Source organism: Canis lupus, chromosome 16 (genome assembly GCF_048164855.1).
Source record: "Canis lupus baileyi chromosome 16, mCanLup2.hap1, whole genome shotgun sequence".
NCBI lineage: Eukaryota > Metazoa > Chordata > Mammalia > Carnivora > Canidae > Canis > Canis lupus.
In genome coordinates this window covers 9,862,774-9,875,444 of record NC_132853.1, presented here as the reverse complement: position 1 = coordinate 9,875,444, position 12,671 = coordinate 9,862,774, and the positions used below count along the sequence as shown (strand labels likewise).

Sequence of the window (12,671 nt, the reverse complement as noted above, 5' to 3'; positions counted from 1 at the left end):
AGCGAAAAGATGTGATTTATTAAAACAACTCACTAAGGCATTACAATGATGCTTTAATGGGTTTCCTGACACCTGGCCCCCAAATTCCCCAGACTGGCAAGATTAGAAATTCTCCCCCTGCCACCCCCCTGCCCGCTTCTTATTCCCTGTGAGAAAAAGCCTCTGGCTTTCATCCTGTCAAACCTCTGGAACATACTAGACGGGAAACGAACCCCAGTTCCCCCCAGAGGCATCTGGGTGGAGGCCAATGAGGCCAATGGGGATGTACAGACAGATGGCCACTGTGTCTTCTTTCCATCTGCCTCTGCCACCAGGCAGGCTCTGGCCACATGGGCCCAGGGACCCCGAGCAGAACCTGCGACACCCAGACTGTGAGCAGGGACGTCTGAAACATAAAACTGCAAAGATGAACGAAGAGAGGGAAACAGAACTTCCTCGTGGGGGGGGGGGGGGGGGCGCGTCAAAAGACTGGCTCCCCTCCTCCCCTCCCCTTGAACAGGCCCCCGGGATGGGATGTCTGTTTAATATGTATCTGCTCATGTTAGAACCAGCTGCAGGTCTGCACAGGAAGCCAGCCATGCAACCCCTTCCACTCCACCCCCCTGCCCACCTTCCCCCAGAACCCCAGCCCCAGGCCAGCCCAGGGACCACACGCCCAGGTGCTCGCCCAGGTGCTCGGAGACCCCATCCTCAGCGACTGAGCCTCGTTGCCTCCTACCTGCCTGGCCTCCCTGGGAGGGTGACTGGCCTGTCCTCACCTCCTGGGGTCCCGACGTCTTACTCTGGGGCGAGGGAGCGCGCAGGCCGGGAAGCAATGGCCGCAACTAAAGGCCCAGGAGGCTGGCGGCCTGGTCAGCTTCCCCGGAGCAGAGCAGCGGCCCGGGGCGTGCGGGGCTGGGAGCGCGCGGCTGCGGCCCGGCCCGGCCAGGCCCGCGGGCGGGCTCGGCGCGGAGCTCGGCGCACACCCCGGCGGGAGGACCGCGCCGGGCTCTGAGCCGCGCACGGGCGGGACCTCACGGGGCACTTCTAGGAGCGCTGCAGCCTGGTGGTCGCGGCACCGGGCAGGGCCGCAGCCCCTCCGGCTCCCCACCTCCCGCGCTCCCCGGGCGCGCCCCCGCCGCGCCGGCACCCCGGGGACAGGGCGGGCCCCCAGGGTCGGTCCCGCCTCCGGCAGGGCGGGCGGGGGCCCCACGTCAGCCACCCCGAACTCCCAGGCGCGGGGACGCCCCGGCCCGAGCCAGGCTGGGCGCGCGGGGGCGGGGGCCGCGGGGGCCGCGGGGGGCGCGGGGGGCCTCGGGGGACGCGGGGCGCGGGGGGCCTCGGGGGGCGCGGGGCGGGGGCGCGGGCGCGGGCGGGGGCGCCCCGCAGGGGCCGGCAGGTGGGCGCGCGCTCGCGGGCGGGGGTCCGGCGGGCCGCGCGCCTCCCCCGGAACTCGGCCGTGCCATTCCCATGATGCCCAGCCACCGGGCACGGCTTCCGGAGCGCGGCCGCCGGTAGGTCCGGGAGGGGGCGCCGCCGCCGCCCGCGCCCGCCCGCCCGCCCCGCCCCCGGCCCCGGCCCCGGCCCGCGCCCGCCCGCCGCCTCCCCGGCCGCGCCCGCCCCTGGCCCCCGCCCTCCCCTCTCTTCCCCGGGGCGCGCGCGGGCGGCGGGCCGGGGGCGGCGGCGGGCGGGGCGAGCGCGGCCGGGCCAGGCGCGGGGGGAGCGCCGGGGCCGCCGCCCGGCGGGGGCGGGGGCTGGGGCGGGGCGGGGCGGGGGTGCGCCCCCGAGGCGGCCCCGCGTCCCTCGGAGCCCGCGGCGCGGGCGGGCCCAGGTGCGCGCAGGTGAGGCCCCGCGGCGGGCGCTTCCGGCCTGGCGTCCCCGCCCCCCCGCGCCCCCGACCCTCCGGCGGAAAGGCGGCCCCGCCCCGCCCCGGCCGCGGCTTCCGGGAGGGTCGCGGGCCCGGCCGCCTCGTCGGCCCCCACCCCCACCCCCACCCCCACCCCCGGCGCCCGGGGCCCGGGGCCCCGCGCATCCCCGGCGCAGACCCGGGCGCAGGCCGGCCCGCCCCGCGGGAGGTGCTCGCGCTTACCTGGCCGGGCGCCCCGGGGCTGGGGGCGGGGGCCTGGGTGCCAGGGGTCAGAGGGCCGGCGGGGGGGGCGGGGGGACTCGCCCGCCGCGCCCCCAGGCGCAGACGCAGGCCGGGCGGCTTCTCCCGGTGAGAGGTCGCGGCGACCCCGCAGAGCTCCCCTCCCGCAGGCCACGCCCACTCCGGGCGCCCCGGGCTCCCCGGCCCTCCTCCGGCCCTGGCACCCTGACCCTCGCCTCCCTCACCCAGGGGCGAAGCTGCCGCAAGAGGGAAGAACGGGAGCTGGACCGCCTTTTGGTGAGCTGAGAGATGTGTTGGGGTGTTGCTGCCGGGAGCAGAGTGTTCAGGTGACGAGCATAAGCAAGGTTCTCTCCTCCCTGGGGTTTGCTGTCCAGACCGGGAAGATGTCCCTGTGCCCTCTGCCGCTTTCTCTGTGTTGGCACCACCTGGCTTCGGTGCGGGGCTGGCTGTCCTTGCAGGCACCCTCCACACCTGGTCCGGGCTCTGGGGCTAAGGGCGGCCGTTTTACAAAGCCAGAGCCCCTGGCTGCAGCTCACGGTTCTCTCCAAGTACAGTTTTGGGGAATTTTTCAGAATGATTCATCTTACGTAGTTGATTGTTTTAAAGCCACAAGCGGTCGCTGGAGATTCCCTCTGAAATTTTAACCTCATTCTTGCACTAGGTGATTTGACAATTCAGAAAATCGCTCACTGGGAGTCCCATGGGGAACACAGGGAACATGGCTGGTAGAGACCAGAGTTCTTCCTCCCGCAGCTTTGCTCTAGAGTAGAATTTACTGCCGCCCAGCACCTTTGGGTTCATCCCTGGGCCTGTTTTTAAACACCGTATTGCTGCTTAAGGAGTTAACATTCTTGATTTAGACTCTTTGCAGCCCAAGGCCGATGTGAACATCTCACGATCTGTCATTTTGCCCAGGCAGCTCAGATAATGAGCACCACAAGGTGGGCATGGGCCCCTGACCCATGCAGGAGCCCCCCGCCCACCCTCGTCATACCCACTGCTCTGTGACTGGGAACCTCTTCAGAGGGTGATGTCTCAGGAGAGGCTGTGGCCGGCAGCGAGATATACACACGCTGCCCCTGGCATCAGAGCTGTGGCCCAGGACAGTTGTGAATTAGCTGTGATTAACTGCCTTTGACCGGAGGATTAAGATTTTCCAAATGTTAATTTCAAGTCCTTAAATTCATGCTCTTTCTCCCCCCGCTCCCCCCCCCCTCAAAAAAATAAAAAAAATCTTTACTAGCTGAAGCTTCAGCCTCTAAACTAGGTGTTTCTGATTTTCCTTACCCTGGCAGCCAAAAGTCTATTTCAGAAGTGGACAAAGGATGCAGGGGGGTGGGGGGTGGGGTGAAGAGATAATCCCTGAAATGCTTTGCAAACATTGACTGCTGTATCTTCCCACTAAAACTGGTCTTGAGAATTTCAAGGAATTACAACAAATGTGTTTACATTACAGTTTCACTCTTTGGGCACGGATCTGTCATAGCAAGCGGCTTCCTTCTGAATTTGTTGTGCCCTCTGGTTAATTGCTGGTTTCAACTGCCTGGGCATGTCTGTACCTAGGTGGCTGGCCACCCTTTCTTAGAAAGGACTATGGTACGTAGATACAAGATCACGTGCTTGTCAGGACCAAAGCTCCTGCTAGAAGAGGATCCAAGAAGAGGATCCAAGTTGAAAGCAAAGCAGAGAGGCAGGCTAGCTCCAGCCTACCCACTGGGGTTGTATGGGTGCCTTACATGGTGCTCTTTTGGGGTGGAAATCCACTTCCCTGTTCCTATAAATGCTGCGGAGCTGTTCTCTTGCATCTCAGCTATTTTGCATTCCAGTGTGAGGGTGCATGGGCAGGCAGGTGGTCAGGAGAGATCAGAAGAGCAGGTTAGGAATGAATAGTTCTGTGACTCTTTCCAGTGTAGGCCGTGCTCCCCTCTGCAGGAGTGGTCCTAACCTTTACTGGAAAGGCTGTGTGCGAGCATGGCTTCAAAGTGTCCCCAAGACAGGCCTAGTAGCTCTGCTGGTGCAGCCACCTTTGCTCTGAGATGCGGGAGCCCGAGTAACTGCACTGGATGAAAAAGGGCTCAACGGCAGCGTTTGGGGCAGCTTCTCTACTAATTAGCTAGATAGTGCAATACGAGCCCATAAGACTACCTGACAGATACACGTTTGATGTCTTTAAATAAAAAGGCTTTAGTATAAGTGACTCCTTCAAGATGTTCGAGGAAGTAATTTTTTAATTGTTCATATCATATCACTTTTTATTTCAGGAGCTTGTTTTTTGCATCAAGAGTGAAATGACCCACGAAGTCTCACTAAGCTTAGATTCACATAGTCATTCTGTTTAACCCATGAGGAAGCACGTCTGGACTTGATCTCTCGCCGGCACCTCTTGACAGCCTTCACTGTAGATAAAACCTCAATTCTCTTACCAAAAAGATGGAAGGCCAGAGTAGGGACACAGGACAGGAAGGGACCGTGGCGTGTGCTTCTGTGTAAGTGCGGTGCCTGTGGCTCAGAGCGGTTCCCTCCTCGGTCTCCACAGCCGGCGCTTCCCCTGCAGCTGAGCACACCGAAGCCTAGGAAGCATGAGTGACCTGCCCGGCACCCCCAGCTTACCCGGCATCGGCCTCTGACCCGGCCCTCTGGACTCTAGCCCGGTACACTGTTCCTCGGCGGCCGTGTGTGCCAGCAGGGTAGCATCCTACCAACATCCTCTCTTTCCTCGCAAGATGTGAAACAGGCAGAAAAATAAAGAATCACCTCTCTGCACATCCCTCCCTATCTGCTAGAATGTTTCTAATGAACGCTCCTCCTGTGGTTGCTCTCCAGTCAAAATGGGAGGCTTTTGGCACACCTGGGAGCTTTAGGTTTCCCGGGTGCTTCTCGGAGCCGAAAGAGGGTGTCTCGAGAGCTTCTGTGAGTGCCAAAGTGCAGATGGTCATCAGCACGCTCCAGAGCGACAAGGCTGCTCTGGGCATGAGCGATGAGCTTGCCCTACAGAGGAGCCAGAGGGCAGAGAAAGGCCGGGACACCAGGCTGGCCGCCAACCCTGCATTTGCCGCCTGTGGTCTCGCTGCTGATTTTGTGCCCTCCAGGGAGGAACAAGCAGCGGATTTTGGCCCCTTGGTGCTGGATTCAGACAGCGATGACTCCGTGGACCGGGACATCGAAGAAGCGATCCAAGAGTACCTAAAGGCCAAGAGTGGGGCCACCCAGCCGCCTGGGGCCACAGACGGGGGCAGGAGGTCCAAACTCGAGGTTCGTCTGAGTAGCACCCCGACTGCCCCGTGTCCTCTGAAGCTCCCACCCAGCTCAGGAGGCGCCCCTGGCAGCCGCGTGGGAGCTGGCCAGGACCGGGGCTCCGCCTCCCCAGTTAGTGTTAGCAGTGACGACTCCTTCGAGCAGAGCATCCAGGCAGAGATCGAACAGTTTCTGAATGAGAAAAGACAGCATGAGACCCCAAGATGTGATGTTTCCATGGACATGAAACCTGACCCCAGCAATAATGCAGCCAGATTGGCATTTAGATCCAGCAAAGAGCCGACGGCCAAGGCACATCGGCAGGATGTGATGGGAACCTACAAGGACTTTGTCTTCCGGAAACCTCCTAGGCTAGCAAAGGTGAGCACACGGCCCCGAGGCCTCGGGTCCAGGGCCACCATTGAGCCAGAGAGTGTGGATGGCGCGAAGCCAGCTGCCACTGCCAGCCACCCTGCAGAAGCAGCCCCGAGTAAAGGTGTGGTCAGGAGGAGTGTGGGCCCCGGGCGGAGGGCAAAGCGAGCCAAGAGCACAGCCCTGGTATGTAAGGCATCCGGCTCCAGCAGTGACGATGGCATTGAGGAGGCCATCCAGCTGTACCAGCTGGAGAAAAGGAAGGAGGCAGGCGGAGACCTGCCACAGAGGACGCCCCTCGGGGAGGGGAAGGGGCCCGAGCCTCCTGCACACAGCACAGGCCACTCCACAAAAAGTGCCTTCCCGGAAACCCACAGGAAAACACCAGGCAGGAAGAAGCCAGTGGCCCCGAAGGCTGTGGACCTCAGCCCAGGTGGCCCTGACCCTGACCACCCCTCCAAGCCACCCAAGGATCCCAGAGCCACTGAAAACGAGCTGCTGGAACGGCCACCATGCCGGGCAGACACATCCGCCGAGCTGATGTGCGCTGAAGCTATCCTGGACATTTCCAAGACGATCCTGCCGGCCCCTGTGGGGGGCAGCGAGAGACCCCCACCTGCCAGCTCACTCTCCTACCCCCTGATCGTGCCTTCCCGCTGCGACGGGGACAGCAGCTCTGTGGACAGCAGCGACAGCATAGAGCAGGAGATCCGGACGTTCCTGGCTCTGAAGGCTCAGTCGGGGGCTTGGCTGGCCCGGACGGAGAGCTGCCCACCATCCACACAGAGCCCCGCACCACCACCAGGCCCCAGGGTCCCCGGCTCTAAAACGCTGGGCCTGTCACTGAGCTGCAAGAGGAAACGCAGAGGAGGCAGCCACGCTGTGCCGCCATCCACACCTAAGAAAGCGAGAGAGGCAGTGCAAGAGGCCGCCCGGGATGTGGACCACGGCCCAGCCAGCACACAGCCTGGCCAGGCCCCCAGGGTGGAAGGCCAGAGCAGGGGCCAGCCCATCCCCTGCAGGCCACTTGAGCTAAGTGACCAGCAAGGTGCCCCTGATGCCAGGGGCAGCACATGGCCCAGCCGCGGGAAGGCAGCCCCAGCCAGGAGCACTGGTGAGCGGGGGAGCTCCGAGGACAAGAGCAGCTCGCTGGACAGCGACGAGGACCTGGACACTGCCATCAAGGACCTGCTGCGGTCCAGGCGGAGGCTCAAGAAGAGGTGGAAGGACCCCAGGGCTGCATGTAAGAGGAAGGTCAGGTTCAGCACCACTGAGCCCCAGTTCTTGGATAAACTAGGCAGCTTCCGGAAGGACTGGAAGGACAGAAGCCCCCATCTGTTGAAAAGCTGCCTCTCAAAGCCCAAAAGAGATGGCAGGGAGAACCTGGGGAAAAAGCCTTTGAGCGTCTCCTGCAGAGACACGGAGAGAAGCAGGGTGGATGGCCCCAGGGATGCAGCCCCGGCCCTCCAGCTCAGGAGAAAAGTCTCCGAAGGGAATCTGTTCTGCCCGGAAGTAGATGCTTGTGAACCTCTGGCCACCGCCCCCAGCTCCCAGCCCCCGCCGGACGACAGCAGCTCTGTGGACAGTGATGACAGCATCGAGCTGGAGATCAGGAAGTTCTTGGCTGAAAAGGCCAAAGAGTCCGGAAGCGGTTCAGAAGCCCCAGGAGGGGGCCCTGCCGCCCTGGGGATGGGGAGCGTGCCCAGGCCGGAGCTGCCCTGTCGGAAGGTGCCGCCACCTGCCCTGGCCCTTCAGCCTGGTGTGTGCACACGGAGCCAGCGGGGCAGGGGCAGCCTGCAGCCGGCCAGAGGTCTGGGGGGCACAGGGAGAGCCTTCCTTCCGGGCGGGAGGAGCGGCCCCCGAGCAGAGCAGGCCTGCCTCCCTGCAGCTGTGGCCAGGCACACCAGCGGGGCAGGGGCCCTGTCTGCCAAAGGGTCAGCTGCTGGTCGGAGACTGGTTTGCACTCACAAAGATCAGAGCTCAAGAGGGACCGAGTGTGCCAGGCAACGTGCTCTCGGCCCCCTGCCCACTCAAATTGAAGCGGGTGCCCAGGCAGAAAGCCCTGGTGTGGCCTTTGCTGCAACCACACAGGGCCAGGGCCCACGGACTCGGAAGCTGGGAGCAGATGGGCCAGGGAGCCCCCAGGCCGGCCTCGCCCTCCCGTGGGCCGACTTCGCCCACCAGAGTCGGCTGCAGAGCACATGGGCGCTGAGCCCAGAAGGCAGAGAGGCCACGTGGAGGGGGGGCCTCGGGGGCCAGAGAGACCACGGGCCAGAGGGCCAGGACCCCAAGAAAAGCCTGCCCTTCACAGGTTTTTCCTCGCTGCTGTCCACACAGCTATTCCACTTTGGAAAGAGTGTCTCCTGGGGGGGCAGGCAGGCCAGTGTCTTCAGCCCACCCCTGAGTCTGCCCCTGCAGGGCCCGTCCTTCTCAGCCTTCAGAGAGACCCCTGCTGGCCACAGCCCCGTGTTTGGGAGCTCACACCTGCTTACGAAGAAGGAGGGTGGACACTGGCCGGCCCGCAAGTCCCAGGTGGCATGCGCTCTGCCCACCAGGAGGAACTCAGGCTCCGAGGAGGACGTTCTAGACTTGAGGTATAGGCGGAGGGTTATCAGTGGAGGCGATGAGGCCCGGGAGGCCTTGGGCAGTGACTCCAGCGAGCTCAGTGACACCTCCATGGAGGAGGGTGGTGGCCCGGAGACCCAGGGCAAAGCCCTCCAGCCGTAAGGACACTTGCAGGCTCCGTCTTCATGGGAAGCAGATAGACACACATGTATCCGTGTGTGTGCCATGACGCTCGCCGTCCCAGGAGAGAAACCAGAAATCCCTCTGTGCCGCCCTGTACATATTATATCCGCTGGGAGTGATGGTGTTATTTAACAGATGTGTCCTGGAAAATATGATTTTTGTAGCTTTTTTGTAAATTATTTAAAGTGCTGTAAAAAGTATTTTTGGAAAATACAGTTGTTGGATTTCGTAGGACGTGCCTACCTGCAGCTTTGCGTGGTGTCCATGTGAGTGTTAGACGAGTGGACACTTGACCACCGCAGCCAGGGTTAAAGTGACCCTGACTGATAGTTTGGGCCGATCGCTGCTGGAAAGGGCTGGTAGTATCTGGGAAGCAGCAGTCGCCACCCACCCACCCGCCCCAAGGTTCACAAAAGCACCTGCAGAGGTCTCCTCTGGGAAGCTGCTGGACAGCACTTGCAACATGAAGGCCCCAGCCCCACAAGGCCAAAGTGAGCCTTCTGGACACAGCACTTGTGGCCTCGATAGGAGAACATCTCAAAGCACAAAGGCCAGCGAGCGCACAGGCCGGCCATCCCCAGTTGCATGTGGAAATACCGAGTGAGGCTCGGTGGCACGTCTGGTCCATGCCCCGGCCCATGGGGTTTAACGTCCAGCCCTGTGCAACCCCTGCGTGATTCTAACAGCTTAATAAAGCTCTTTTTCTATTGGAGCCACTGTTCTCCATTTTCAGTCACGGTTCCAAAATTTAACAGACAATGTGTATGTTTTAAACGTCCCCGTCCTGATCCGTGTGCAGGAATACACGAGGTGAGAACTGCTGGACAAGTTCTGGTGCCCAGACGCCTCTAGAGCCCAGGATGAGGCCCAGCACCCTCCAGGGACCAGGGCCTCTTCAGGGCAAGCTCACACTGCACAGCACAAGGTGGGCAGGGCACGGGGCCTCATGTTGCATCATAGCCAAGCCAGGGCCTTGCAGGGTAGAGAAGAGCGTGGCTTCCAGTGCCTTCTGCCCAGAGGCTCTGTGCTTGTGGCCGCTGTGAAGACAGGAGGGGCCCTGTCCCATGGGCTGGGCACTCAGCAGTCACAGTGTTGGCATGCCATTGTGTGGCAGACGTTCATTAGTGACCCCGACTTTTACCACCCATCTTAGCAATTTAGCATGATGGGCTTGGAGCCAGGCTGACTTCCCAGCCGAGGTTAGTTGGTCTTCTAACATACAAGTGAATTTCCCAGGGTTTAGCAGCGATCCACCCCTGTACCCGCATGCCAGTGAGCACCTGTGTGCCCTCAGCCTGCCTGGCTCTCGAGGGGTGCATTTTCCAGCTCACTTGGCTTCTAGGGAAAATAATTCAATTCCTGTAATCCATGCTTTAAATTTTATTTAATTTTTTAAGGAGTGCTTTTAACACTTGAAAATCAAAATCAGCCTGTTTTGTACATAAGAAATGGGTTTTTAAAATGCTAATAAATGAAGCACTGCTCATGAATCAGCTGACCCAGCCTGTCTTCCCTGGGGTGGCCTTTGTGGGATGGTGATAGGGTCCACTCGTGCCTTTAGCTCTGAGCATGGTGGGTCTCCCCCAGACCCAGTACCCTCTGCACATGCCCCCTCCCTGCCTCCTGGGTTCCTGCGGCCTCTGCGACACCCACCTCCATTCTGCGTGGTTACTGGGCAGTGCAGGCCAAGCCGTTCACACGCGCCTTGTGTTCACACACGCTGGGCGTGGGTCCTGTCCCTGGGACTGCCAAAAAGCTCTTGCTTCTGCACCCACACAGTCAACTCTGGCGCACGCTGGGCCCCTGCACCCTGTCTGGAAAGGGGGCTGTGGTAGGGTGAGCGAGGAAGGCCTGGCGCTGCAGCTGCAAAGGGCAGTGTCCTGGGAGCTCCCGCGTGGGATGCCAGATAGGCACCCACCTGGGCCATCGGAGGGATGATGTGTTACCAAGTCAAGCTGTAATCATTAGGAGCTTCCATGAGTCACATCCAAGCTACACCCTCATTTCCCAGGGAAGGAGGGGTTTGTGGGGTGGGAGGGCCAGAGGTTCATTCATTTCATGCAAAGAAGGGGAGAAGCCTGATTTTCAGGTCATCCTGGGACTCACTGCATCTTTCTGGAAAGAATGGGCACAGGTGGAATAGAAGGGAGGTGGGAGGGGAGGGAGGGCCCTGCTGGCTAATCTGTGATGCCCACCACCCACATCTAGAGAAGAAGGGTCTTTCTCCCACAGGCAAGGGTCACTAGTTCTTCCTGTTGCTCAGAATCTGAATTGTCAGGTTTTCCCAAGCTGAGACACACATGCATCAGGAAACCAGGCCCTAAATCTAAGTAACTAGCACCTGCTCCTATAAAAACATGGAAGTATTGCCACCTCGATTCTCAATCCCCCTCCCCCAAATTAATTTAAGGGCCTACTTAAGGGACCCACCATCCCTGTCTGCAAACCACAGCCAGGTCTGCTCCAGGCGAGGCTGACCAGCAGTGGGGAGCAGTTATTTCCAGAATCTTTGGTACTTCTGCTCTTCTGTGTTCTGGACAGAGGGATACTCTTCCCCCCACCCCCCCGCCGTGTTGACGAACCTCCTATCTGTTTGAAACTGTTTCTTCTAAGTGACTATAACTGAAAGGTGAAAAGCTACTGGAGAGAAGTCTACAGACGGATGTGAAAACCCCTGTCCAGTGAGGAGGTCGCTGCTCTCGGCCCCACCCACAGCCACACCGAGTGACAAAGTAGCAAAGTCTTCTGAAGCCCTACCTCTCGGGGTTTAGTCTTCTGGTGGGGAAATTGTCCCCACAGGGCCAGGCCTCCTCGGGGGTGAAGACAGGCCTCCCCGGCCACACAGTCTGGAGATGCTGCACTCGCCTCTTAGCTAACTTGTAACTGCGGCAAGTACTTCAAGAGAAGTCAGGACCCAGGTCAGAGAGTGGAGAGGTCCTTCCCGCCCCTCAGCACCCCCACCCCGACCCCAGTCGCAGGCTGACTTGGGGTGTGCTCCTGTAGCCCCCATAGGACCACCCACCGACAGACTCTTCTCCTCACTCCATGCGTAGAGATTCCAGGCAGAAAACGTACCAAAAAAGAGACATTCATCATCACCAGAGTTTCTGTATGACTTGTGTGCAGAGTCGAGGCCAGGCCCACAGGCCCTGATGCCCGATGCCCGGACCCTCCCCTCCCTGGGCCACCCGAGGTGGGCTTCAATCCAGGGGCTGCAGGGCTGGGACTTGCCCCAGGAGATGATGTCACCTTCATCCAGAACCCCAGTGGACAGACAGGAGCAGGAGTACAGCCACCCCATGCTCCAGAACCCCGACGCCAGGATGTGGCCATGGGGAGCTCGAGCCAGAGTCACTCCCGGTCTTTCCTCAAGATGGGCACATATGTTCTATCAAAGTTACTTCTGTTTTCCATCTTCCCAGACATTTGTTCTATTTAGAGGATTCTATTTAGAATACATGCAGAGTCTAAGCTTTACCTCGTTCGCAGCTCTGACACAGAGAGCAGTTTGTTGGCTAGGACGCGTGAAAGCACCCACGCTCTAGGAGGCACAGGTCACGCTGGGAAGCCCACTGGCCAGCTGGCACTTCGTCCTTCCCCGGAGTCGCTAACCCGCCTTTCATAACCACCAAGGAAGGAATTCATTCTTTTTGGTGAGTTTAGAAACTTGGTTTAAAAGGCACTCTATTTCTTGTTTTGGTTTCAACAGAAGCTAAACACAGAAGTATCCTCAGTATTTTGGTATTTTTAGCAAAGGGCTGTACAAATTCCCTTCCAGTCTGACGCCTGGAGAGCCCACTGGTTCTGCAGCTAAGAAAGGTGCCGCACCGGTCCTGGCATCAGGCTCCGCTTCGTGTCTTTTCATCAACGGTATCGATTTTCTCTGGAAACCATTTCCATCCCAAATTGGACACCAGGAATGTTGCCAACGTGTTTACTTTTGTGTATTAAAAATTAAAAGGTTTTAATAAAGAAGTAACCAGGCAGGGTGTTTGATTTCTTGCCATTTTCATGGGACTAGAATTTTTGTAAGCAAGTTACCATCAGTGGTCGGTAACGATGATGCTGCCCGTGGACAGTGCTTTCCAGGCTTCCTACGGTGAACCTGCCCTGCTCTCAGGAAGGGAGAAGGGACACTGAGGCCCAAGAGGAAGATTCTGGTATAGGAAAACTTTTCTCACTGAGGACCCCCTAGAGCATAGCAAACATCAATCGAGAGCTACAGAGATAA

The 12,671-nt window shown here is 59.8% G+C and overlaps 1 protein-coding gene across 5 annotated transcripts; it reads left to right on the top strand.

Annotated features, from left to right (window-relative positions):
* The first annotated feature begins 1,426 nt into the window (after nt 1-1,426).
* Nucleotides 1,427-9,930, top strand: PPP1R26 (protein phosphatase 1 regulatory subunit 26). Of its 5 annotated transcripts, none has more exons than XM_072778537.1 (3): nt 1,455-1,493; nt 2,315-2,412; nt 4,348-9,930. In XM_072778537.1, the coding sequence occupies exon 3, from the start codon at nt 4,871-4,873 to the stop codon at nt 8,417-8,419; it is 3,549 nt and encodes a 1,182-aa protein (XP_072634638.1). In that variant the 5' UTR covers nt 1,455-1,493; nt 2,315-2,412; nt 4,348-4,870; the 3' UTR covers nt 8,420-9,930. The 5 variants fall into 5 exon arrangements, with proteins under 5 accessions (XP_072634641.1, XP_072634638.1, XP_072634639.1 ...); XM_072778538.1 differs by having other exon boundaries at nt 1,476-1,493; nt 2,315-2,362; XM_072778540.1 differs by lacking the exon at nt 2,315-2,412 and having other exon boundaries at nt 1,427-1,493.
* The last annotated feature ends 2,741 nt before the right edge of the window (nt 9,931-12,671 follow it).